At 36.7% G+C, this 27,264-nt stretch overlaps 1 protein-coding gene across 1 annotated transcript; it reads right to left on the bottom strand.

The window, feature by feature from the left end:
* Positions 1 to 1,766: 1,766 nt before the first annotated feature.
* Positions 1,767 to 27,140, bottom strand: LOC124284952 (PI-PLC X domain-containing protein 3-like). The gene is made up of 2 exons (XM_046721085.1): positions 27,007 to 27,140; positions 1,767 to 7,156 (listed from the first exon to the last, which is right to left on the bottom strand). The coding sequence occupies exons 1-2, from the start codon at positions 27,128 to 27,130 to the stop codon at positions 6,327 to 6,329; spliced, it is 954 nt and encodes a 317-aa protein (XP_046577041.1). The 5' UTR covers positions 27,131 to 27,140; the 3' UTR covers positions 1,767 to 6,326.
* Between the last annotated feature and the right edge of the window lie 124 nt (positions 27,141 to 27,264).

The raw sequence follows: 27,264 nt of genomic DNA, 5'->3' as shown, positions 1-27,264 counted from the left end.
TTTTCAGTATGTTCTTGAAGGTGAGTCAAGCTGAATGTGACGGAGGTACCTTTTAACAGGGTCACCACGTGAACACAGTCAGGAAATGCATATCTGCTTTCAAATATATGACCTGCTTTCTAACAGCTAAGGGACAGAACTGTGTAGTTGTTGTCTTTCTAACATTTAAGGGAATCTACTCTTTTGTGGCCGTCTTTATGACAGCTAATCGCCACCACTCTGTCATGACTTGCTTTCTAACAGCTTAGGAATACATCTGTTTAGTGGCCGTCATTCTGACACCACTCTGCAGTAACCTGTTTTCTGAGAGTTAAGACAGACAACTCTACAAAGACCTGATTTCTGAAGGCTAAGAGACACAACTTTGAACAAAATCTTGCAGTTGTCCTTCATATGCAGATCAAAACATTTCGAGCAAATAACATTCATAAAAGACACAAGAAAAGGTTAACTGTATATTTTAAATTAAGTACCTAGAACCATCACATCACAAAACGATGGACAAACCACATTTGTCATGCTCATTCATATTCCCCATGGAGCTGAGATTGAAATTCACTCTGAACCAATGATTGGTCATCGTCATATGGGTTTGGTGTGCTCTAGCAATATGACTTTAAATCAAATTTAATTGGGATGTGCATTAACTATATCCTCTCATTCAGTCTTGCAATGTCTTAATAATGTTTCTGCCAATTCAATGAAATCAACACAGAAATAGAATTCCATCTGCCATGACAAAGAATGTCCGAAGGCTCCTAAAATTGTATCTGATCAAATCTATGTCCTCTTCTATCCAATTCCAGATTTAAAAAAAATAGAAACATTAATGTCTTTAGATGATCTACATGACTTACACAAAAAAATGATGGTGGGCACATATCTCTTTTTGACCTTCCAGAAGACATGCATACCGAAACTGTTTCAATTCCATGTAGCACTTCAAGGCCGCTGTACAATACCAGTGTCATTGGTTCAACTCAATTACATGCTAGCACGCACAAGATGAATGCACACACACAGAGAGTATCCATATCAGCCTGCATTGAAAACTGAATAAAATATTATGAATAATGGCTAAATTTATAATGTAATTTGAAAAAATAGAACTGTCTTGTTTTCAGTTTTGGTGATCACTCTTTCTGTCACAGTGTCATTTTATGATTTTCCAATATAAAGTGTGTTTATCAGGCTCATAATGTTTGGCACAATCTGCAAGGAAATATCAACATTAACGACAAAGAGCATTATGGATTTCTTGCAGTTTCATTAAGTGTAAAGTATTATGTACAAAATCAAGTACATTGTGCTATTCTGTTCAAACTAATCAGATTGAAATAAGGAGGTCTGTGTCTGTGATATTGGTTGAAGGCTTACTGGAACACAAGCACCAACATTTTTGTGAACAATCACCAATGCCAAACCGTTAGACTAAGGCTTAGTCTCTGAATATATATAATTTTGATAGTAACAAACAAGCCCATTTAAATTGAAAAGGAGCCCTAGGGAGACCAGAGATTCAGAACCTGAGGAAATCTACATTGCTTTACTTAGGGCTTTAGCACTGCAGAGAGAGCTTGGCAGTAGGGGAAATAATGTGGTTCAGGGACTGTGAGACAGACTACCGGTACCAAACTGTGTGTGTTGTCATCTTTAAAACCAAGGGTGGGTAACTCTAATTTGACAACCTCAAAGTTAGATTGCTGTTCCTGTCATAACCTTGATTTACTTAGTAAAAACAAAATAAAAAGAAAATTGTGTCAGACTGTCATTTCACCTTTTATTGGCAAAAGATAGAAAGAAATCATAGAAGGAAAGACCAAAATGACATTTTTTTTAAGGGCCATGATGCTGGTCGCCTTTCCACATTAGAAATGACAAGCAGGCTTCTAGGACAAATACATGAATGTTTATCATGTTAATTGTGACTGACAAAAATACAAATCATAATCATAAATATATTCCAAAACATATACATATCTGGGACAAACATTCAGATATCATATGGATATATATCTTTATTTACATGACTAACATGGTCCTACTAACCATACTAACATCTATATACCTAGAACTGTACAATATCAGGACAGCACAGCGACCACAGCGTGATCACAGGCTATGTGACCAACATGCAGGTTCCGAAGCCAATTACAACACTGAACATGATAAACACTATATTACAAGGTAATAGACGGAACTACCATCTTGGCATTCTTCGTCACTCATCGCCAACACAAAGTGTGACCTTGTGGTCTTGTCATGAAAATTTGCTCCAAGAACATAAGTGATTGTAATGCAACCAATCCACCTCGGCACACCTAGTTTGATGTACATATTAAAAATGTTTCAAATTAATTATTTTTGTGTGTGAAATGTAGTTCTGTTGGTCTTTAAAATGAAATAGCCTGAAATGTCAAAATGTTCTAATATTAAACACAACGTAACATATGAACTGACATTGAAAGTTGAACCTGCGAAGATCTGGGTTAGAATTGATCTTCAGCAACCCATGCTTGCTGTAACAGGCGACTAACGGGATCGGGTGGTCAGGCTCGCTGACCGGGCTGACACATGTCAGACAGCCGCCATATAGCTGGAATATTGCAGAGAGCGGCATTAAACAACAAACCAACCAACCAACATTAAAAGTTGAGCTTTATCTTGCTTTTTCAGTGCCATTGGGGACTCTTCAGGGGCAAGTATTTGAATATAGTCTTCTCAATAAGATCTACATTAAAAATCCCACTAAAACTTAAAATTAAAAAAACCCAACCCAACAGTTCTGATGCAATTTCACTGAAATACTGTACTCTCAGTCAATAACTCTCATTCAAGTTTTGATAAGTTCTCGGGGGTTAATGTCAAATAAAAACTGGCTGTCGAATCAAAATGATACATGGATGGGGTCTTGAGCTCATCAGATGTCAACTTTCTGATACTTGAGTTTACTTTGTTCTCAAACTGGTTGCCTTTAACAGACATCATAGTATTTCAAGTTTAATTCCATTTGGAGGAGGAGAACTGAGTCCAGTCCTACCAGAAATGCTAACATTGTTCACTGGAAGATGTAACTGAAAGGACAGGTTTTAAGATTTCCATAAAAACCATGATCAACATGACTTTCCATTTGCATTTGGAACTGCCTGTTTGAGTTCATGTTAAGATACAAAAGTCAGATATGTTCAAATGCTTCATTTGCTTTCACAAAGAACGGAGAAGCCTCCATCCTGATAGGAAATGAACCTGATGATGTGACTTCCTCCAGAAGGTTTTTCAAATGGCAAGAGGCATCATATCAGAGCTAACTATCAGAGTCAGTAAGATTGGATTCTCATGAACCTCATAAGCAAAGGTCACTGGATTTATTTATATCTAAATGAACAAACTATGATCGCAATAATTCATGACTAGTCAGTTGGAATGAAGTCAACAAGTTGATTGTGATTGTATACTTAAAAATGCCGTAATTGTTATTGTCAAACAAATGTTTGTATTATATCAACAACGCTGTATCCTGTGTTTGCAATTACATTGGTCGGAAAGAAGTATCATTTACAGACAGCTGAAATATTCCGTTCACCATGCTTGTCATGATGATTGATCTTGTTCTACAATGGTCATATCAGTTCAAAATATGCCAACCAATCCACTCTTGAATTAATTCAATTGTTATTGATGTTAATCTTTTGTTGTTACGTCTAATGACGTTGATGAATTCACTTTTCTTTAATTATACAGGGATTTCACAAAAGAAATATATTTCAGAATATTTTGAATGAACATTGCACTAAAAGGTCTGATTTCAAAATACTTTTGGAAATGGCAAAACATACACCAGTCTGGACTCAAATGTATGAATGTATCAGCATGTAGAGAATGGTAGATGAACTCAATCAGACGGAGAATGATTTTGATTTAAAATCTTGTGACGGAGAGAGTCACCATTGATTTTCTCTGTACGCACATTGAATCAATAACCGTTCCCAGCACCCACCATCTTCTGACTAAAACTTGACTACAAGTAGATGTGTTCATAGTTAAACCTCTCAAAGGTAGTTGATGGAAAGCAGCACTTGCACTAACATCCAATTAAGTCTGAATGGGCTTATCTCATTAACATTTATGACAAATTCGCTAATTGCAGCGCCTTCTGTCCTGGTACAAATTGAAAAGCAGGGTAAGGGCCCTTTTTCAACACATTTGACAAAGTTACCTTAAACTGGTATTAAAATAACCAACTGTCCAAACAGTAGAAAAAAAGTGTGTTTTTTCCAATACACATGATTTTACTACTGATATGATCAGTTACACAACTGTGAAAAGAAGAGAAGATACGAAATTTAAAAGAAAATCTAATCATGATTAATTAAGATTATTCTAAACTGTCTGTATTGTCTCTACTTTAATTTCATGTACAATATTCCCGACATTCTGTTAACATTACAAAAAATCTTAACACTAGCCTTCTGACACATGGTGTGATGTGTCAGAAGTCAATTTCCACATATCTGTTTTAGTTAGAAGTTTTAAAGATATACCTAAGTAAGTTTTGAAGAGAAAATCTAGTTCTCATTTATTTGAATACATTTGATGATTATCATGATGATTTTGCAAAGTTGTTTGCTTCTTAGCTCATCCTGTAAACCAATAGAGGCCTCATCATCCTCTGCCCTAGGGCAATCACAGAGTTGCTGGTCTTGTAACATCTTCTAAATTGTTTCTAAGCATTACTGAAAGCTAGCTGAGGCCATAGCTAGTAGACACTGAAAGTCCATTAACTTGGCTGTCTAAACTACTGAGACATTTTTATAGATTCGGGGCAGCACAATTTGATTGCGCACATCCTCGATAAAGGACGAAGTGAGCTGGTTGCTGGAGAAAATTGCTATCGGACAAGTCTTTTTTAGTCTTTTTTCACACTTGGCCACAAAACTGATAAAGATAATTAAGTCTCTCTAATCAAGAAGAATGATTACAATTACTGGGGTTCTTTAGAAAAAGCCAATAGTTTACGGTTCTGTGTTGCAAAAATTCAGTGATGCAAGTCACCCTTCTGATTTCTAAACAAAAAAATGAAATACATTTTTAATGGAAATATTGTGTAAAGGTTTCAACTAGACAGACTTGAAATGATTTGAGCAGTTTCACACTTGACTTTAAAAGAAATACACATCAACTTTTGCTTCCAATGATCATGATTTTGATACGTGAATATTTGATTTGATTGTATTTTGATTTTCAGTCCACACCAAAAAATTTTTATGCTTGACAGATTTTTCTTGGTCAATATCAGAATGTGAAATTCAAATAAATTCCAGACAGACAGTTTGACTGGCCAGACAAATAAACTGCTCCCTAAACCTGACTGTCTCTTCCAAACAATTATTCCTGTAAAACCCTTAATGAAAGTCTAGATATTTCTCAGGTTCTGAATCACCCATCTCATTGGGATTCTTTTTCAATTTAAAAGTACTTTTTTCGAGGAAAATTGTGCATTTTCAGAGACTATAAACTCAACAGTATCATACTCTGCCAGTGTGTTTAAAACGTTGCCCATTCAGACAACACCCCATAGAGGAATTTAAGAAATCCACAGAGGACCCCAGGGTTCCCCTGAATGTTATGTACTGAAAACGACTGTGACTGAAATTATTTCAATGTGCCAATACTCTGAAGACAAAAGGCATGTTTTGGGTTGAAATATACACAAACATTACATATTCCTATTAACAACACACATCATTATCCAAATATCTTCTTCCTTTCATAAACTTCAGAAAGGTTTGTCTTTCAAAACAGCATTCAAGTTGAACATTGCACTCTTTAAAAAAGAATGCACATTTGGACATTCATTGTTTAGCAACTAAAGACAACAGTATAGAAACATTTTGCCTTGATCAAATCAGTATAGTTTCAAAATGGATAAGTATCACATAATAGCCTTATAATACTTAAGTATTAAATAACCAGCGCATGCAAGAACACCTGATATAGTAATGATCTCAACTAAAAACTACATTCTAGCTGCAACTACCGACGAAGAACAGTCAGGACCTACTCGAAAGACAGTAGACATCAACTAAGGCCATTATTTCTGAACTAAAAGGATACAAGTAAATTATGAACACTGCCACTGTGGGGATAAAGTAGTCCGTATATCTGAGTTCGCCATGAGGTATTTCTCTCATCTTTCCTTCATCTTTCCATCAATGAAAACCAGTGCACACAGGGCTTCTCAAGTTATCGTGCTCTGAAAACCAGTGTCAGGAACAAGAATAAAAGCAAGCATCCCGAAAATGAGACTTACATGTTGGCATCGTCTGTTACTTATTCATACCAAGCATCTCAAAGATAAAGCTTTCTTTTTCAATAAAATCCATAGTGCAGATATTGATGCCACTGTTCCCTCGCTTCTTCTTCTTCAACCATTGAACAAAGACAGGACCAGCTTTTGCCACCAGATCGTTCTTGAGACTTCCAGAGAAGCGGCTGATTATGTAAGTAGCATCTGGTGTAAGAACGCCTTGGTAGGTCTGAAATGTATTTGCCGGACGATTTTCACTGTGTGTCTTCTCAAAGAATTGGACCATCTTGGTTGGGTCAGTGGTGTTTGCATACTGTGATTGTATGCAGCTGGCAGGCCAGAACTGGTCAAAGTCTTTCACAACATCGTCCTGGTAGATGGCCACCACCTGGAACTTGTTCTGCCAAAGCATGTCGAGGGTCAGGGTTTTCATGTCCTTCTGAGGACAGATCTTGGCGCCAAAGGTTTCTAAGATTACCGCCATGAACTGTTTGTGCATTGACTCATTCATGCCATAGAAGTGGTTAAAATCCAAGATGACGACTTCCGTCGGATGTTCTTCCAGATAACCGTTTATTTCCTGTAGGGATGCTTCCACTTTGCTGCCGTACAGACAGTGTATGAAATAGGTATCCTCAGACCCTGGCTTTGAAGCAATGCGGAAGTCGTAATAGCGAATTCCAGCTTTCAGTTGATCTGCAAAGGATAAGCTTTGAGTTTGAGACCATTTGAAGATGACATCTTTGGCCATTCCCCCAAAGACCTTGACCAGATCACGGATGGCCTGAGATGTGTCTGGTCCCACATCTGAAGTCTTGTCCAGGTAAAATGTGAAGGAATCATGGGACCCTGAAAAGAGAAGGAAAATGATCAGATCCTTGCGTACGTGAACCACATAGACAAATGCATGGCCTTACCACAAGGACTAATATATGGCATTAACACATTGACAGTTTTATGACTTCACAGCATGGGCAAATATATGTCCTTTCAACATGGACAAATATATGGTGTTACAAAAATGTACAGCCTTACCAGACAGAGGAACAAAATCCTGACCACATGTAGAATATATACTTAATTTCTTCTCAGTCTCTGTGCAAACTAATTTGTTAGTATGTATCCTGTTGCTAGTGTTAGTCACTTCTCACAACAAGTGTGGGTTGCTGAAGATCAATTTTCACCTGGATCTTCAAGTGTCTTATCAAAGTTTAAGGTTAGATAAAAAAGGTAGTTGGCAGGATATTGTTCGGAGGTTAAGACACCATAAAAAATACCCTAAAAACTAGTACCCCGAATGCGCTCATTAAAACAGGTGGGTTTTTTTTGCTTTCCGGGATACAACATTTTTGTTTGTTTTTTAGCTCATGAGCTCAAATTATGATATCCAGTTTGAATGATTCACCCAAGATGTTTAAAAACACATGGAATGTAACATTAAGACTGGGATAACAAGACAGTTTCAAACAGTTACTCTTTTAAGTGTTGCATGTTGAGATCTTTTAATGTTAACCCATCTGTGATGTCATCTTTTTATGTAGCATTTATTCAGAGTATTTTAACATTTTCCTTCCATTGTTGGTATGGGTCTCTCTCAGTTCGTCTCAAATCTAAAATAGACAAAATTGTTAACACTGCAAGTAAAATCGCTGGAGTCAGATTTGAATGTTTATCATCAATATATGAGCGGCAAATAGTGAATCAAGCTGTCAAAATCATATCTGACCGTACTCACAACTTAAATTCGGAATACAACCTCCTCCCTTCAAGCCGCCATTACAAAGTTCAAATTGAGAAAACTAAGAGAGCCCATACATCCTTTATTCCAAGTACCATATCTCTCTTAAACAAATGTGAAGATACCTAAATCAAAGAATTAATGTAAATATGTTTGGTATCTCTCTAATGTGTCAGTAGCTTTGCTGGTGTAACACAAATTCCTGAAAAGGCATTAAAGTATTATTCTATTCTATTCTATAAACATTTTTTTGTACTTTTGAAATAGTTGATTCATTTAAACAAAACAAAATGGGAACATAGTGTATACGGTAATCATATTTGTGTATCTTTTCTGTATTAAAGCATAGGGATAAACTTGCGATTAACCTTTGGTCCCCAAAAGTGATAAATCATGATACTAGACCTGAAATGGCTAGAAATCCATGTGTTCCATGAAGTTAAACTATGTATCGTATCTCAGTTGATCAAAGATCATGATTTTAATCACTTGGCAAGACTTGATTTTTACAGACTACCATCCTATAGCTGTATTATTGCTGAATGTGGCGTTCAACGACAAAGTTAAATCAATGTAACATGAACTTCATTCAAAATACAGACATATGTGGTCAAGAAAGTGAGTGAGACTAACCAGGGCTCAATTTAGTGCTTTGTTACTTGCACTGATGCAACCCAATACTACAAAGTGCAACCTAGTTATTAGTCCAATTTTTGAGACTTCAGCTGGAAAACAGAACGATGAGGAACTGATTTGGAAGAGTGACTCTGATGACTGTATGAGCAGTGACTGCAGGACTTCTTGTTCATGAAATTTTAGGAAGTAAGATAACGAATCTTATCAGTCCCAGATTTCCTTTGTTATAATGTTCTAAACTATCATTACCAAAACTCAAGCATCATTGTTTATGTAAGATTTTATATTGAGCAGCAGGTGCAACCTGTTTTTATCTGATGCAACAAAGTTTCTACCTAAGGTTGCACTAGGTGCAAGTAGGTTTAATTGCTTTTTAATTGAGCCTTGCTAACATTAATTTCACAGCTATAGTCATTCTAACCAAATTGTGCTCTCACTTTTACTTTGCAACATTGTTCCATGACATCTTTTGGAAATTTGTCCACAATCAAACCCATTTACATCCTCGATAATCTCCAGGCTATACGTTACGATGACTCTTCACTATACCCTGGATGCATCCACGGCTTGGCCCGATGATTTTATTACCTCCCTTTGCTGTCTTTTTATCCAATCAGGTGTCTACGCTGGGAAGTTGAGCGAACCAATCACAACTCACTTTCGCTTCTTAAAGTATCTAGCAGTTTAAACTTGGCAACAAAATTAATGCAGAGGTACTCTGAAAGAGGTAGGAGTTCTTTCAAATAATTTTTTAAAGTTTCAGATCTGTCAATTTGTCTGTATGATTTCCCCCAGAATCTGAGTGTCACTGCGAACAAACCTTCGCGACTACGACCGCTATCTTTGTTGACACTGGCAAGCTCGGATGTAACGGCGGCTTAGCTGATTGGCTACTGTGAGAATGCGGAGCCAGCAAAGGGAGGTAATATAATTATCGGGCCAAGCCGTGGATGCATCCAGGGCATAGTGAAGAGTCATCATACTGTATAGCCTGGAGATTATCGAGGATGACCCATTTATAGTGTGTATGATTTGTAAGGGGAACTATCTCTGGTCACCATGACCTCGTTCTCATCATACTTTATGGGCGTGGTTGCAAGGAGTGGTGTGATACATCAGAATCAAGTAATGCTGGTTATCGCTCACAATATGCAGATCGATAATCAGAGCTCAGTTATCGATCAATAATTGATTGTAATCGTAAACTCCACCACAAATTTCATGTGGGCAATAAATGGACACAATCATAAAATTGTGCAAACGAAACCGGCGCTGATTAATGCCATGATCAAGACGATCAAGCATACTTCCTGAGACATGCACGCAAGCATGTTGTTTATGTTGCAGTTTTACAAGTCAGGAAACTGCATCAGTTGTTTGTCCTGATTTAACAAACATAACAATTACAAACGTTCTTTCTCAAGGTTTAATTTGAAATTTCCTCTTTATTATTATCGAATAATCTCACAAGCCCTGACAAAAGCAAGGTTGATTATTTGATCAATCGTTCCAGCACTAGCATTAAGTTTACTTTTTCAGATTTGTAACTTCAAAAGACATGACATAAATAATGAAAATACCCCTACTACCCAGTCAATTTTGAAAAGTCATCAGGAACATTGTGATTGGCATTACAACTAATTATATAAATATCACAATACAGTGTCACTGTCATCATAAGTGAAAAAATATTTTTAAAGCGGGATAGTATTTGAGGTTAGGCGACACCAATTTATTTCTTGTTGTCCTCAGAAAACCTAAAGCCAGGAGGGAAAAGAAGAAGTAATATTCCTTTTAAATACTAAAAGTATTTTACTTTTGGCAATTTATGAAGTGTATACGAGGCCAAAAACAATCTAAAAAAAGTTTACATTTTTGGCCAATGAAAACATTAGGATTTTGTTTTTTGAGAGGGGAAAATTAATTTATTTTATTTTCTTAATCTTAAAATAATATGTCCGCCGGATCCGTAAAACAAGAAATATTAATGGTCTGGCTGAAACATGAAAAAAACATATTTCCATAAGCAATATTACCTGCAAATATATTGTTAACACTGCAGGAAACCAGGATAATTTGAATTTTACAACTTGAATAAACTGTAACAATGGCAGGTTTGGGGCAAAACTAATTGTACTATCAACAATGGCCTCAGACTAAGCATCCCAAATTGGTGTCAATTTACAGTAAACAGAATGCCATAAAATGAAGGTGAACTGTTCCAGGATAATTAATTGACGACAAAATGTTTATTTCAATGCCACCTTGAGGCTAAATGGGTTACATGTAGCATCTGTAGACAGTAATTTGTTAAACAGGATTGCTCATTAACTTGACATGGCTGTTGATGGCTCTCTTTCTAATCTTAAACTGTCCTGAGATTAGATCGCCATAACATCCTGGCAGTTAGTGAAAACATATTTCATTCTGATTCACTACATCTTTATATCAAATTGTCAAAATTGACAAATTTTGGAAATTATGTCAACTGTAATTAACCTGAAACAAGTTCAACTGAAATTTTGAGTGAGTGAGTGAGTTTATTTTTACGCCACACTCAGCAATATTCCAGCTATATGGTGGCGGTCTGTAAATAATTGAGTCTGGACCAGACAATCCAGTGATCAACAGCATAGCATCGATCTACGCATTTGGGATATGATGACATGTGTCAGCGAGCCTGACCACCCAATCCTGTTAGTCGCCTCTAATATGACAAGCATGGGTTACTGAAGATCAATTCTAACCAGGATCTTCACAGTGAAAAGTATTTGATTTCCTCTTTCCAACTATGAATATATGTTCTTGTGAATAGTCCCACTGAATACATAATGCAATTTTCTCCCTAAAAAGATGGGTGTGTACATAAGGTGCACATTATACAAGCAGGTAGAGTGTTGATGTTTTCCTCCCGGTAAAACATTACCTGTAGCATGTACACACATACCTCTCAACAAAGCCATAGTGAAATTTTCAAGCTACTCTTGAAATTACACTATTTTTTATTTAAAATAGTTTGATGTTTTTCAATATTCAAGCATATCGATTTATAAATTTTGGTGATACTGTGTATGAATTGAGATGCAGGCACAATCAATCCACCTTTATGTCAAGACACTGAGACAGAGAGTTTAGTTTTATGCCGCTTTCAGCAATATTCCAGCAATATCACCGCGGGGACACCAGAAATTGACTTATATAATGTACCCATTTGGGGAATTAAACCCAGGTCTTCGGCGTGGCGAGTGAACACTTTAACCACTAGGCTACCCAAGACACTGTGATTAGGTTACAAACAAAAAGTATGGGAACAACCTATAATTTGATAGTCATATATAAACTTAAACGTGGTAAGGTCATTTATACTCTAAGGTAAATGCAACTTTTTGTGTGCTTAATGGGCACCTTAAACGACATGTTGGAACATGCAGTGAAGTAACTGATTCAATATTCGTTGAGTTTGAGTGAAATGAAACATTGTCAACAACAGCGAAAAACAAGGGTGCTGAAACACACCAGCACCATGTTTGATTCAAACGCCCAAACTAAGCAAACTGTGAAACCTAAATAGGCTGAGCCACCAGTGTCTTCTCATAACACTTGCAAGTCATGTATACTCAGTTGAAAAAGAAACGCAAATCATGTAAAACTGTGAAACAGTCGTGGATGAAGGGATTGATATTTGCTGATGAAAACAAAGAAAGAAAACAATGCCCTTAAACTGAAAACACACAGATGATCTGTAGTCCTCAGTGTTCACGAATAGCATCTGACCCTCTGACAAATCCGGCAGATTCACCAACGGTCCAACAGTAGTCTACAACCCGCCGGCCCCAGTGTCTGACTGTTTATTTCACAATGACTTTGACTGAAGTTGTTATATGTGACATGTGACACTTGTTTGCTGTTTATAAATCTTATGTTTGTTTATATTTTCAATGCCAATTATAAGAAATGTTAAATCTGAAATGTGTGTTTAATTTTATTCTGTGGGTCCTGTGAATTTTCAATGGGTCAGACAGACATCTGAAACTTACAGGACCCAATGTCCTGTTACTTTGAAACACCATTCGTGAACACTGAGTCATAAGCCGACATGTTTTGTGATAATGTCAATAAGATGTCGTCAGATTGCGCCATTTGGTAACGTCACTTCAGAAACATTGGAAATGACATGACAGTATGGCCTCCATTGGCAGTCACTTTGGTATCATCAAAACACACAACTGACAAGATGGACTATTTGAACACACACCATTTTGCCTTGTGCATTATTTGATGAAATTTTGTAACATCGTATTCCTTTTGGAATTCAGCATATATCTGATGTTCTTAGTCAATTTGAGAACTGGGTACTATTGTTTATCAATTAATCAGATAAGGAACAAACTTTATGGATGAACAGCTTCTTTATTTGGAAGATAAACAAGCCACTCAAAGACTGACTGACTGAGTTTGGTTTTACGCCGCTTTTAGCAATATTCCAGCAACATCACGGCGGGGGACATCAGAAATGGGCTTCACACATTGTACCCATGTGGGGATTCGAACCGGGTCTTCGGCGTGACGAGCCAACGCTTTAACCATTAGGCTACCCCACCGCCCCCCACTCAATGAAGTTATCAATTAATCAATGGCAACTTGAAGAAGGTTGTCAATAGATCACTGATGAAGTCAGAGACAAGTGTTTTTGTCCAGACCTATTTGGTATAGTTAAATAGTGAAGATTACACACACACACAGAATTATCAACAAAAAAGAGGAGCCCATGATGACAGATGGGAAAGCCTGCTTGTTGTTTCTGTTAATCTCTGTATAGGTAATTATAGAATCATGTCCTTTTTGTTGATCACTTGCTTGATAAAAGAAATACCATGTGTATCAAAACATTATCGTTTTGACAAAATAATACCCTGGAAACCCTTAATGCAACTGTCTTTGTTGATTTATCACCTTCCACCATGCTACCTAAAGATAATGAATAATTGATCCCTGTCATTTTGTCCATTATGAATATAATAAATGTTCGAAACAAACAGAGTAACACAAGTTAAGAATTCATTTCAACATATTTTTTTGTGTTTATGGAGACATAAATGTAAAGATCGATGATCACATTTTGTGTAAACCTACAGTATGCAACAAACTTTTTTTTTTTCAGTTTATGGGGCCGGTTGGGTAGCCCAGTGGTTAAAGCATTGGCTCGTTACGCCGAAGATCCCCACAGGGGTACAATGTGTGAAGCCCATTTCTGGTGTCCCCGGCCGTGATGTTGCTGGAATATTGCTAAAAGCGGCGTAAAACCAAACTCAATCAATCAATTTTCAGTTTATGCCTCCGTAAATAAAAAAATATTGAATTCATATCAATAAATAATTCATCAATAATAACTTCAAAGACTGCTCATATAATTGTTAACACTTAAACGCTGTATAAACATTAACACTTAAACAATGGAGACAATAATACATAATCTGTGGCATTGTTGAGCGCTTTAATGGAACACATTCTATTATCATGAAGTCAGGAAACGGTAAGTCTGCAAACAGTTTAGTTGGCATGGCCTAATGATTTTTTAAATAGAAATACAAACAAATTTGATTGGTTAGGCAATCAAATGCCAAAAAGTCCCTTGTGACATATTTATTGAAAAAATAACTCGAAATTAATCAAACTTCGTTCAGAAATACCAGGAGAGTTATTGGTGAACGCAGATAATTTTAAGAATTGCTTTAAAATGAGGACATTTTGTGTTAGTTCAAAAACCCTGACCTTTATTAAAAAAGGAATATTGGTGCTTCCATCTCATTGTCAGAAAGAACATGATTAAGCTGGATTGGAAATCTTTCGAATTTTCAATGTGTATGATTACTTTTTCGCTAAGTTGTTTTATTTTCAATCCCAAATTTGAAAATGCCAATGTTTTTCACCTTAGTGAAATGGATACCACAGTATTCAAACATCGTTTAATCAAAATGCATGAGTACCACATCGATTCCAATGGATTTTTAAATTTTCCAGTTCAAGCAGGTTTTAGCTTATTATGGCATCTGGTGATGTCTTAAATTGTTCCATGAAATCATTATTTATGTAGTATTCCAGAGTGATTTCAAGCATACTATAACAAACAGGGAGATAGTGACATAGAAATATCTTACATTTGTAATTTACCAAGTCCAAGAGAATATACCGTATATGGTTTCAGTTTTGTGGGTGTTTTGTGAGAGTTTCCATCTTTACAAACATCAGACAAACAATCGAATCCCCAACCATCACTCATCATTTCGTCGTGATCAGTCATCGGAAATAGTGTCAACAAATCCATATTGATTTACACAAGTTTATTCTCTGATATTTAAAACTTTTATCCACACTATTCACAGCAATCACTATCATATTGCGTCTACTCACACTTCCAAATGAAGTGTAGCTGACAGAAAATGGATACATACAGGTATATGTATTTTGTACATCTGCTTTTTTGGGTCCTCAAAATTTGGCTTATCTATGTATACGACAGAGGCCCAGATAAGCTGCGTATCCGGGTAAAATATGCATAGAAAATTTCCAATTACGCATTGAAAAATAATTGTTGCGTACCAATTACACATTTAAAATGTTAGATATGCAAAAAATTTAAAACAAATGCGTACGGAATATATTTATAAAAATCGCTTGCGTAATGAAAAAGACATCGATTGCTATCAAGTTGTACTGTTAGTATAGGACAAGTGTTGTACTGTCAGTATAGGATGAGTGATTTTTTATGAAATCATTTCCATTATATTTAAGTTGGTTTTGATTAGGTATGACATAAGGCAGAACCTACCTGCTTAGTAAACTTACTCAGTCACATAATACTTAGGTGAGTACAATGACTGAAATACGCACATATTTGAAAGCAGTGGGTAACGGAAAATGAAATACCCACTCAACATTGATAATACCCACTCCAAAAAAATACAGTGGGTACAGTACCCACATGAGCTAAATCTTATCTGGAGCTCTGTACGATACTCAATAACACCTGCAATATTAATGCATACAGATAGTGTTTATCTCCCAACACTTAGCTGATATGTTACAGTACAATGAGTTTTTGCCCACCAGCGTAAACCTGATAAAACACTGCTTTTAATCAGATATTTATTTGTCATTTAAACAAGTGTTTTGTGCAATGCACAGATATGTATCCAGTATACACAAATATACTAAATGGAAACAGAAAAAAGATATACTGCTTCCCTAAGGAAAGACAATCATATTCTGCACCTTCAACATACCAAGAGCCGCTATGGGTGACTGTAACTTCACCCTTTGATCACTGACCATTGTCCACATGATCACAGACTCATTCCAGGCTCTGCAGTAATTATTGCAATGTGCATAATTTTAATTACTACTCATGAGGTGAGGTGAGGTGAAACTGGGTTTAACGTCGTGCTTGAGAATATTTCGCTCATATGACGACATGCATGCATGTGTATGTGTATGTGTATGCATGTGTGTGTGTATGTGTATGTGCGGCTGCTTGTACTAGCCCAGACTTAAGCTGGTTTTATAGTGCTAGCCCACTGAGATACCACACCGCAGTGAAGCATGAATATCCCACTCAGACACATTATACTGACTCAGAGCCGACCAGTCCTTGTTGTACCCATTGATTCCGAACGCCAGGCAGGGACCAACAAGTACCATATTTTAACGTCTTTTGGTATGATGCGGTCGGGGATGGAACCCGCGACCTTCTGCTCTCCGGGCGGACGCTCTAACCACTACACCACGGAGGCGGTCTACTACTCATGAAGTTCTGGGTCAGAATTGGTCTTCAGCAACACATGCTTGTCGTAAGAGGTGACAAACAGGATCGGTTGGTCAGACTCGCTGACTTGGTTGACATACACATGTCATATCCCAATTGCGTAGATCGATGCTCATGCTGTTGATCACTGGATTGTCTGGTCCAGGCTTGATTATTTACAGAATGCCGCCATATAGCTGGAATATTGCTGAGTGCGGCATTAAACGACAAACCAACCAAATCATACTGCCCGCACAGACCTTTGACATGATTTGTGGTCCCTCGAACCTTACTTTTTATAATAAACGTCAAGGTAAAATCATGATTGAAATATTTCACATTTTAACTTTACAGTTCAGATGCACCATGATATATTCCCACAACATAATGCTGTGAAATATTCAGTATGGACAGAATTTTCTTTATCATACTCTTCTGTGCCATATATAGAACTGCTGACATGCATTTTTCATCAGACCTGTTTCGAGATATCTGTGAAATAAGCTTATAATTGCAGATCATAAATGCTATTTCTGTCTTGTGGTTGATTGTTTAAAGGATCAGAAGTCTCTCACAATGCTGAGCCTAAATTACCTAGAGCTACTGAAGCTCTCCTATCAGTTTTTGGTGATTTATTGCAGGCCTGTGATCAGGATGATTGATTGGAAAATTACAGTATTGACTATTTGTCAGAAAGTATCAAGCTTCATCAATACTAATTGATACATCATTAATAAAGAATTTAACAATTATTCATAACATAGAGCATTATGAAGTATAGCAGAGGGCAGATGGAAATAGTAAAAAAGGATGCATAAAGCATGAAAGAATATCAAAGAACATAAAACATGAATGGGTTGTGTAAGCTCTGATTTCAATTATTGTAATATTTAGGGATGCCATGATACATTGATACATCAATACTTTTTCTAAGACGATACAATTTTTCGATACATTCAAAACTGTATCGATACTTAGTTTTGAAGGTATCGGTTTATGTTTATGTATCGTTTACATTGTAATGAGAGTTATAAATGATAATTTTTCATGCACAAAGATGTGAAATTAGAACTTTTTAATATCTGAGAATAAAATATGTTGATCTTTTCATGGACAGTTATAAGATATGAAATATTAATGTTCAAAATGTAACTAAATTTACGCAATAATGCAGCGAAAATAGGTATTGAATTAATGAGCAATATGGTACCTCCGTGTTGGTCCGCTGTCTGGCCCCGGGCATTAATGGTACTTGTTGGTCCCTGCCTGTCGCTTGGCATTAATGGGTACAACAAGGACTGGTCGGCTCGGAGTCAGTATAATGTGTCTGAGTAGGGTATACATGCTTCACTGCAGCATTGTATCCCAGTGGGCTAGCACTATAAAACCAGCTTAAGTCTGGGCTAGTACAAGCAGCCGCACATACACATACACACGCATGCACGTCGTCATATGAGCGAAATATTCTCAAGCACAACGTTAAACCCAATTTCACCTCACCTCACCTCACGATCTGCAAACCTTAAGCAATATTTCAGCAGTATCACTGGTAGGACTGCACGGTATTACAGGTATATCGCTATACGTTTTTCAAATGATACGTATTGACATATTTTTTCTGAGAACTGGTATATCGGGTAAAGAACATATATGAAGTTTTTGTGATTATCTTTATGGTTTACATTAAAATCTACACCGACTTTCATTCACAACAAATGTTTTCCTTTGTTATTCAATGACAAATCGGCATACTGTAATACTATGAATTGTGGACAAGCATGGGTTACTGGGCAGTGTGCGAAATAGCCACTGGCCCGCTAGCCTGTGGCTAGTAAAAATCCAGTCGGGCCAGTAAATCTCCACAGTCACTGGCCTGACTGGCTATTGAATTTTCATAGGTTCATTTTGTAAATATATCACTCTCCTACCTGTTAAGTTATAATAAACTTTTAAATCATGCAAGAATATGACCTGAGAAAAATGTTCATAATATTAGCAGTTTAATGATGAAACCCGTGTCATGCCGACAATATCTAATTCCCATCTATTTATGTAATTGTTTGCTTAGTTTCTATATTCAAATTTTGGGCTTGTGAATTATTTTGTGAGCTAGTAAACTTTCAGGCATACCTAAACCCACTGGCTACCAAAATTTGGAAACTATTTCACACACAGGTACTGGGTACTTTTTTCTCCATAGGGATTGTTGCTGTTTACTGCCGCCCAGGAATATTCTGAATGTAGAGTCTAGATCAGTGATTGGAACGGAACCATTGATTGATATCATGAGCTATGTTCCATGTTGTCAGAGTGAGTGAGTGAGTGAGTGAGTGAGTGAGTGAGTGAGTGAGTGAGTGAGTGAGTGAGTGAGTGAGTGAGTGAGTGAGTGAGTGAGTGAGTGAGTGAGTGAGTGAGTGAGTGAGTAGTGAGTGAGTGAGTGAGTGAGGATGGTTTTTACAATATCATGGAGGGGGAGACCAGAAATGGGCTTCACACATTGTACCCATGTGGATAATTGAACCGGGTCTTTGGCATGACGAGCAAACGCTTTAACCACTAGGCTACCCCACCGCCCCTGTTGTCAAGAGTACGATAATACCGTTATCAGCCCTCACAACTTAGTCCATTTGGCTGCCTTGTACACTCAACGCAGGTTGCTAGGAACCTGGCATTTTCATACTCAAGCATACAAATACTAGTGTTGGCAATCAACATCCACATCTGTGATCGATAATCAACATTTTCAGTTGATCAGTGATAATCAATAATTTATTGACTGTGATTGTTGTCAAGCACTCAGCAGTCCATCACCATGCTGTACAGATTTGTTTCTATGTTAGACTTTCTGTACGTACCCCCCTGTACCTTTCTGTATGTACCCTTCCTTAAGTATTTTTCTGCATGTACTTTTCTGTATGTACCCTTCTGCACATATCTTTCTGTATGTATCCACACTGTATGTAACCTTTCTGTATGGTACCCTTCAGTAAGTATTTTCTTTATGTACCCTTCCTTACGTACTTTTCTGTATGTACCCTTCTTTATGTACCTTTCTGTACGTACCCTTCTTTATGTACCTTTCTGTATGTAGCCTTCTGAAATAATATCCTGAAGCTTGGCTTACAAGTGTACTTCAGTAAACCTGCAATTGGTCATTGCTTGTAGCTGATCAGCATTCCATAAATAAGCCAGAAGACAAGATTTCACCGTGTACAGAAAGTTCCTATTTGCAGTGCTTGAAAATAGATACTGAATACAATGGAACCTTGTCCTCTCTTTCTTAATGTAAAAATATATAATGTCAGCATGAAAGAACAGCCAGTCTTGACTTAAAAAAATAAATATTAATGTTAAAACAATAGTGGTCCACATATTCATACACTATAGGAATTTATCAGATAAACCATAGTACATGTATCTGAATCTATGGGCCTCTATAGTTTTAACTTTCAATATTAAGACAGTTGAGACAAGGATCGTTTTAATTCCATGTCTATTTTCGAGCACTTGTTAATCCAACAATCTCCCAAAGAATAAGGAAAAAAACCTCTGACGCACCAGGAGGTCCCACATGGTTGAATTGTGTATCTGTTAAAGTGTTATGCTTTCTTCAGACATGATGCTATGCAAGTCAGGATTTGGGCTTCCCAAACCCTTGCAGACAAATCACCCTCAAAGAACTTATCAATTTCAGAGTCTGGTACATCTTCAGTATGGAGGATTTTCATGGATGCTCTTTTGGATTGACAAGGTCTCACGAGTTTAAGAAATTGAATCTCAAAGTGTGGCCATTTTGAAAGGAATTCATATTATTTTACACTGCGAAGGTACTGTGTTTGTAGCAAATCAAAGAAATGATCAAAATGCTGTTTGTTGGTGTGTTGCGGTGAACAATTCAGACATTACATCCTTGAAACAAAAATGTTCAGGAGTTTGTACACAAAGATGTAACCAAACATCAAACTATTGCCAGATTGCGACTCTTAGTGTCTCAATGACATTACATAATTTCTAGCACCCGTGAAGGTCCAGGCTAGAATGAACCTTCAGTAACCCATGCTTGTCATAAGAGGCGACTAACGGGATCGGGCGGTCAGGCTTGCTGGCTTGGCTGACACATGTCATCATATCCCAATTGCGCAGGTCGATGCTCATGCTGTTGGTCACTAGATTGTCTGGTCCAGACTTGATTATTTACAGACTGCCGCCATATAGCTGGAATATTGCTGAGTGCGGCGTAAAACTAAACTCAATCACTCACTCACATAATTTCTAGCAAATCTAATCATCAATTGATGGTATTAATGTCAGTATCAAGCATTGATTGTCTCATGTACAAACCATGTTTCAGAAAAGATAACAGTGGCGTAGGGCAGGCATATACACACCACAATGTGTTTTGCCGTTTTCTCCCAAATGCAGGGGCAGTGGCATAGCTCATGAATAGTGGTCAAAGCATTGGTTCATCACACCGAGGCCTGGGTTTGATTCCACACATGGGTACAATGTGTGAAGCCCATTTCCGGTGTCCCTGCAGTGATAGGGCTGGTATATTGCTAAAGCGGCGTAAAATCATACTCACTCACACTCACTCTCCCAAACGGATGGACATTTCTGCAAGAATGTAACACAGGAAATGATATCAACAAAGTGAGTGAGTGTGTGAGTGTGGTTTTACGCCGCTTTTAGCAATATTCCAGCAATATCACGGCGGGGGACACCAGAATGGGCTTCACACATTGTGCCCATGTGGGGATTCGAACCCGGGACTTCGGCGTGACGAGCGGACACTTTAACCACAAGGCTTCCCCACCGCCCCGATATCAACAAAGCCCTACTGAAGTAGGCAATATTAAATACTGTTAATTCAATAAAAACGTGTATTTGAACGTATATTTGCACTAAATATTATTCAAAAGCTTATTCAGTATTGTCCATAAATTTCAGCAAAATTGTATTTGAACAGATCAGCAGATCGCATCAAATCCGTGATGTCTACAGCAGCCTGATCCGATTACCAATACTGATGACTATAAACAAATGTTATTTGAATGGATGCCTACATAAAAAAATCAGAATTTGACCTGCTAAAACTCATTTTTGATGTAGTTTGTCTATCAATGTCAACATAACGTTTTTCACGATTGAAAGAACAAGACCATTAGAAGCCTCCACTGTCGTCCCTGAACAGCATAATTTTCCCTTCCACCAAGCCCTTTTTGCAATGCTAAAGCCTTACGTGAAACAAGTGTACATTTCCTCAGGTTCTGAATCTCCCATCTCACTGAGGCTCCAATTCAATTTAGGCCAGACCAATTTTATTTCTTATTTTATGGATCCGCCAGTTTTATTTTTTCAGAGTAATAAAAAACATTAAAATTAATTTTCCCCGCTCAAAAAATTAAATTTTAATATTTTCATTGGCCAAAAATGTAAATGTGAAAGAAAAATGTTTTTAGATTGTTTTTTTTTGCCACATATACTCTCCATAAATTGCCAAAAGTAAAATACTTTTAGTGTTTAAAAGGAATATTACTTTGACTGGTTATTTTTATCTTAATTTTTTTCCCCTCCTGCCTTTAGGCAAAAAAATCTGTAAAACAAAAAAATCTAATTGGTTTGGCCTTATAAGGAATTTATTTGTTTTTATCAAAATTATATATAATCAGAGACCAAGTGTTAATCTGCCTCAACTGTAACAGGTCAAACAGATCCATGCATTAAAAATACCTGGCAATACCATTCAGCTGTAACAAAGGGCTACGTTTATCATGGCTATTATTTTCGTAAACATATACTAAAAGCAGTAGCTGAAATAACATGACAAGGAATAAAAAAATCTTCTTATAACAACTCTTTCAGAATTAATTTCTTCTGATCCTTGGAATAATATTCTTTGAAGTAATATTATATTCTTTTTTTAGCGGAATCAATGGCAGATATAGGATTGCAGCTGTGCATATGATGGATATTTCGGTCTTAGAGAAAATACTTTAATTCCTGTAAGTAAAATGATGCAAAGCAGAAAAGGAAATGAAACCTAAACAGTAAATCATTATATCAAGGATGTCTTCGTGAAAGTGTCTTATCTTTATTGTAAAAGTGATTCATCGTGAGTTCATTCACCTAAATTCAATGAAGTGAGTTTTTTATAGTGCATAATCCTCCAAAAATGTGTTATTTTTTCTAAAACAGATGGGGGATGCAGATTACACTAGGGTTTTAAAATCAAATGAAAATATGTTTAATATGCTAAACTGGTGTAGACAAAAGTGATAACTACTGCCATTGAAGCTAACATTAGCTATTGCAATGGCAATCATTTGTAGGAGGAAGCTATCACAATCACAAAGTTCTACAGGTGGTCAGGCTCTGTTTGACACATGTCATTGTATTCAAGTTGATCGATGCTCATGCTGTTGATCACTGGATTGTCTGGCTCAGACTTGATTATTTACAGATAGCCGCAATACAGCTGGAATATTGAAGAGGAACACTTTTTATGGATAGACAACTTCTTTATTTCAGTGGATGCGACGTTTTGGTGATTTGCTTGATAACGGTGTTAGGATCTACATCAAAACGTTGCATTTGCTTGAGAACGGTATTGGATCTACACCGAAATGTCGCATCCACTGCGATCCTAACACTGTTATCTAGCAAATGATTTGCTTGATAACGGTGTTAGGATCTACACCGAAACGCAATAAAGAAGTTGTTTATCCATAAAAAGTGTTCCACTTCATCATACCAGCTTCTAAATGCCACTTAAGAAAGCTGGAATATTTGTTGAGAGTGGCATAAAACTAAACTCACTCATTCAATCACTTCTTGCCCCAAATTTGTTATCAAGTAAAGAATGCTGGGAACACTCTGATTGAGTCTGTATATACTTGGGGACTACAGTAGCAGGCCGGGATTTGTAATGAGCTCGAGGAAGTGGAGAACTGAAAAATCTAATTATTAATTAACCAGTTGCTGATTTACACATGACCTGTTTCTGGAATATATAGCCAAAATAGATTTTCAAACATACTGATATAGTATCAAATAAATAATGAAGACACTATGACTAGAAATATTCACACAATAACAGTATTGCTTATATTAAATTATATTCTATATATATTCTGATAAAGTATATTTATTATGTTATTCTATAAATATATATATATATGCTGTTATTTTATATATATTCTGATATTCTATCTCTATCCCATGTTTACAATATTTATCAAAATTAAAAATGACAGCATCATCTGCATGCTGTAAAAACTATGCTGTACAAATGACATCTACTGTACATCTACTGCCCATCAAAAGTTTAGACTCACTAGTGTAAATGTAGCCACTTCCTTCAGGAAACTGTTCTAAACTAGATTTTGCAAAATATTCCGTACTGTTTAAAGGTACTGTTTACACATGAACTGATGTATTGTAAAACACATTTGTAACGTTGAAAAGATTATTGTCATGAGTTCAATAAATGATGAAACTCAGTGAAAATTGACGAGTTCGTAACAAAACTTTACACCAAAACGCAGCTGTTCACATGCATGATATTTGCACTTGCTTTTCAGTAATTTGATGCATGATCCTCATGCAATTCAACTGATTAAAGTTCGATGTATTATATACATGACATATAGTGATTGCTTTAAGTGAGTCTAAACTTTTGATGGGTAGTATATGAATGGCTTCACTGTATTTCCGAACAGTGATATACTGGTACATTTTTCTGATAGTCTTCAAGGTGTTGTGACCTGCCACCTGATTACACCTGTCTGCATTCTTGTGGTGTAACGATACCGTGATACAGTATTGTATTATGACATGATGCCAACGACACAAGACATCGATTTCCAACCCCGGTATCTGACACATACAATAGATTTCAAGTAAAATAACATGTGAGTGAGTGAGTTGATATACACAGGACTTGTTAAGTCCATGAGTGAGTGAGTAAGTGAGTTGGGTTTTACGCTGCTTTTAGCAATATCCCAGCAATATCGCGGCGGGGGACACAGTAAATGGGCTTCACATTGTACCCATGTGGGGAATCGAACCTTGGTCTTAGGCGTGACTAGCAAACACTTTAACCACTAGCCTACCCCACCACCCTAAAACGTGACTAATAACTAATCTGTTCAACCATAAGGTTACACAAAGCATATAATATTTCATGGCTGGACATGGCCAGTATAACATTCACAGCGCCCACTTGCCCTGTTTCTGCCCTACAGTATCTTATCTTTGATCGCTGAAATTCAAAAATAACTGAGGCTTGTGATTCACCTGTGGCAAGAAACGTTATCATCTTGTAAAGCAATATCATGTTGTAAAATAGAAGTACTGTGTCAGGAAAACAATCTTATCTCACCCACAGTATTGGGATTTGTATCATCATAAAGCGAGCCTACTGCATTGTTACACCTTTACTGCATTCACATGATAGAAGTTAACCTCGACTGCATTCACTTGATTTATGTTAAAGAGGATTTGTTAGGTTTCAGCATGTTTAGTCATTAAAGATTGGAAAATGATTGACAACTTGTAATTGACTGTAGCAAGCACTGAATTGCAAACAAAGTTATCCAGTGCCATCTTTCTATACCTCTATTACCCAGTCCCAGTGAGTTACAAAAACTATTAAATTCACTTAAAAATATTTTTAAAAGTGGAGGTATAATTGTTAAAAATGCCATGCACACTTTCATGTTAATACCTCCATCACTGCAAAAATACTGAAGTCAAATGTAATAAGGATATATATAAATAATAACTTCAAAGACTCATTAACCTTGACCAGATGAACACTGTAGAGAAAATCAAAGACACTGTTCAGTGCCAATGCAGACCAAACCCAACCCACTCCATTATAATCCAACTATGAAAAGGCAAGTCTGTAATAGTTCAATAGTTGTCCTTTAGTTGGTCTATTATCTTCGGTAGTTTACATACATATAATCCTAAAATATATTTGCCTTTTTAGTCAATCAAATGCAATGAAGTTGCTTGCAATGTATTTCATATATAACACTAAATTAATCAAACCTCCTTCCAAAATACAAAGAAGAGTATTGGCGTACTATTAAATTTAAGAACTGCTTTTTCATAAGGTCAGTTTGTGCCTGTCCATAAGCCCTTAGTTTTGCTTGATACTTCCCCCAATCTCCACACAAGCTTAATATTTGCCAGAATATGTACAAGAAACAAATTTATCTCCATGATCATAATTTGTTTGTGCTTAAATATACATGAGAAATGAGAAATCCCCATAATATAACAACACAGTACTTGTATTCTTCACAGATCTGCATAACATATTCAAATGGTAGTAAAAAGTATATTCAATACCCAAAGAAAACTATCAATAACAAATGTGAATGTTAACATTAGCGTACATGACATACTAAGATTGCTCAAAACATTATTGGAGCCATATCAAATATTCACAACATTCAAACCAGTCAAATGAATGAATGGATGGATGGATGGATGGATGGATGAATGAATGAATGAATGAATGAATGAATGAATGAATGAATGAATGAATGAATGAATGAATGAATGAATGAATGAATGATTTTGAACAAACATACGATAAATGTAACATAAACCTGATAATCAATCCTGACTATGACTACAACGCATTAGTGAAATTATTGTTTGAAGAATCATAAAATCCCCAAAACACACATAGTATTAAAACCTTTATCCTTTTATAATCCATTTCCTTATACAATGTACATGACTGTATTGTGTCTAAGTCTTTCAGGTTAATTATCAAAGAACTTTAGAGGTGCTTCTGTAGGAACAATCATACATGCCACTGCATTGGGACAACTACTGTAGCAGCTGCATCATTAGAGAGAAGTGTTTGGTGTTTAATGAACATTTTAAATAACATTTAATCAAGTCATGTTCAACATTTGTTTGCTTGGCATTCTAGAAGGTGGTGAGTCAATAACGAAGCATATGACCTCAATGATAACAAGTTCATATTCACTGCATATAGCGACTAAAGTATGACAACGATGACATTGTAAGATTCTACTTAGAAACTCCGCTCTATGCTATAATGAAAGGTTGTTATCAATAAAGTCGTATGCTTCATTATTCACACTCAACAAGTAAGTCACAGTATTTAAACACATATGAGCTGTATTTCAAACGCCCAACATACTACAGCAGATCTTCAAACATTCAGTTCTGACATGATAAAACATGGGGTAAAACGGGCAAGACGGGCAAAACCATTACCCGGCAGTTATGCCTTTTCTATAATTACACTTCGAATAAATTAATCTGATCACCACATGTCGCCCGAGGATCATCTGATCAGCGTTATGGCGTCAACAGCGAACTGATTTGATCAGCGTATTATCCTACTGATCGGCAATCGACACTGCCATGATAGGCTCGCTGCCTCTTTAACGATAGCGAGTGCGTCCATTGGAATTCGTCTGCTACAGCTAGGCTATCTCTGCTCCGCAGTTCACACCAAACGCATAAAGTACCTACCCGGTATCGCTAGCTCGTTCAGGGGAGTTGTATGTAGACTTTCGGGTAGATTCTTCATCCAGTCCGGGTTACCAGGGTATAAGACATTTTTCGGATCGTTTTTTGTCTCCGTCACCCCTGCCATCTCGTTGATGATGAGAACTTCCGGAAATCACGCTCCTGCAAAATAGAGTGATCTCCCCTTAGATATCACTTTACCCTCAGGCCACGCAATCGATTTTCCTGATTCATGCCCTGCATTCATTAACTTTATGTTAT

This window comes from Haliotis rubra, unplaced genomic scaffold, assembly GCF_003918875.1.
Source record: "Haliotis rubra isolate DU_JTF1 unplaced genomic scaffold, ASM391887v1 Scf349, whole genome shotgun sequence".
NCBI classification, from domain to species: domain Eukaryota; kingdom Metazoa; phylum Mollusca; class Gastropoda; order Lepetellida; family Haliotidae; genus Haliotis; species Haliotis rubra.
The sequence above is the reverse complement of the archived record's forward strand: the minus strand, read 5'-3'. Positions and strand labels throughout refer to the sequence as shown.

Coding starts and splice junctions, on each gene's coding strand:
- LOC124284952 (XM_046721085.1), bottom strand. CDS start 27,130: ATGGCAGGGGTGACGGAGACAAAAAACGATCCGAAAAATGTCTTATAC. Junction 7,157..27,006: donor GAACGAGCTAGCGATACCGG/GTAGGTACTTTA, acceptor TTCTCTTTTCAG/GGTCCCATGATTCCTTCACA.